Source organism: Sinocyclocheilus rhinocerous, unplaced genomic scaffold (assembly GCF_001515625.1).
Source record: "Sinocyclocheilus rhinocerous isolate Xijiao unplaced genomic scaffold, SAMN03320098_v1.1 scaffold946, whole genome shotgun sequence".
NCBI classification, from domain to species: domain Eukaryota; kingdom Metazoa; phylum Chordata; class Actinopteri; order Cypriniformes; family Cyprinidae; genus Sinocyclocheilus; species Sinocyclocheilus rhinocerous.
The window spans coordinates 613,684-615,435 of NW_015633151.1; the positions used below are offsets into that span (position 1 = coordinate 613,684).

The 1,752-nt window shown below is 39.2% G+C and overlaps 1 protein-coding gene across 1 annotated transcript in view; it reads right to left on the reverse strand.

Moving 5' to 3' along the window:
* Window positions 1–1,752, reverse strand: part of ankrd28b (ankyrin repeat domain 28b) — a 30,235-nt gene that overhangs the window by 6,070 nt on the left and 22,413 nt on the right. Inside the window, 2 exon segments of the mRNA XM_016556292.1 lie at window positions 679–762; window positions 843–930. Coding sequence (XP_016411778.1) covers window positions 679–762; window positions 843–930 — 172 coding nt within the window.

A 1,752-nucleotide genomic window follows, 5' to 3' on the forward strand; every position in this document is an offset into this window, starting at 1 on the left:
GAAGCAGTTCCGGGCGGATGACGTATGAGTTCGGCGTTGCGCATGCGCCGCTCAGAAGTGACGAACGCGGAAGCGAAGGGAAGAGAACAAAACAACGGTCACGAATTAGAAGTACAAAACGAGGATTTGTAAAGAAGAATGTCTGAGGATTTCGATATAAGCTAAGAGGAGACTTGTTTTCCTTTGCTAAAGTAAGGAAACTTTGCTTCCTTTGCTCCTGTAAACAAATGTTGGTTTTCACGAGACTCACCGGCACATGCACAACGCCGACATCTTACGTCATCCTCCCGGAGCTGCTTCTGTGTACAACTATTGGCGCAAGCTAGATTAAAGTGACTATTACATTTTGAAAATGGATATTTTTCTTACAAAAATGCATCGATTCGCTATAGGAGGCCTTTGTTCACCCCCCGGAGCCGTGTGAGGCACTTTTTATTATGGATGGATGCGCTTTATTTCACTTTTTTTGGACTGATGCACTGCAACACCCGCTGACTGCAATTAAACAGCTTGGAAGATCAAAGACAATTTTTAATATAACTCCGACTGGATTCGTCTGAAAGAAGAAAGTCATATACGCCTAGGATGGCTTGAGGGCGAGTAAAAAATGGGCTAATTTTCATTTTTGGGTGAACTATTAATAGATGAAAGACTAAATAAACAGAATAAGATCAGTACCTGTTTTTGGAATCAGTTGAATTGACGATGGCAGGACTAAGTGTGTCTATCAACATCTCAGCTGCTCCTTCATTGTCATTTATACTGAAGGTCATAAAAAAACAGCTTCAATATTTTGCCCTTTTAAACACAATCACATACCAACCCAAACCAAATCCACTTACACAGCACAGTGAAGGGGGCTAAAGGTGTTCCCTTCAGTCTTATGAAATAACTCCTGCTCCAGCAACACTTCAACACATGTGTCATGACCTGCAGAGAGAGAATTTGGTGTAACAACAGTTTATCTAACAAGCTTCTGGAGTCCTGCTCAAAGAAAAAAGAAAAAAAGTCAGACATGGCGATCATATTTTGTGATTGTGCTGGTTGGCATTTCACCTTGTAGGGTCTAGTCACAACAAACCAGACCTTTGAGATTTCAACAAAGAGATTTTAAAATGAAACTGCATTCCTATGAACCCTTTCCCAACAAGTTTAGTCTTTTTCCCAGATTATTTAAAATAAATAAATAGGAGTCATTTCTCGGATTAATGCAAGTGACATCTGTATATTTCAGAATAACATGCTTTCATTTTGGTTTTAACATTTTCCATTGAATGACAAACAGACACCAAAGTGCCATTTACAGGGTTCCCACCCTTTCTGACCAATGAATTTCCATGACTTGTCCAGTCGATCATAATTAATACATTATCATCATTACACAAAGATTGCTGAAGAGGATTTCCATTTGTACGCAAAGAACTATTCCTTAAAATAAGATTACGCATAATAATTACGCATATGAGTGAGTGAAAGTCCCTGAAAGGTAAACAAGCTTAAATTTGAACTAGGGCTGCAACAACTAATCGATAAAATAGATTATTATCGATTATGAAAATCATCGACAACGATTCTCATTATCGATTAATCGGGTCTGCCCACAGTGCACGTCCAACGGAGTTTACATACTTGTCCAACTTCAGCCGGTCGCGTCAAATTAAAGCACTGAATTACTTATTTCTATGGACAAAATGCATCTAAAAATAGTGGAGGAAACAGAATGAGATGCTGCGGGAGAGTTACGTGATCCAA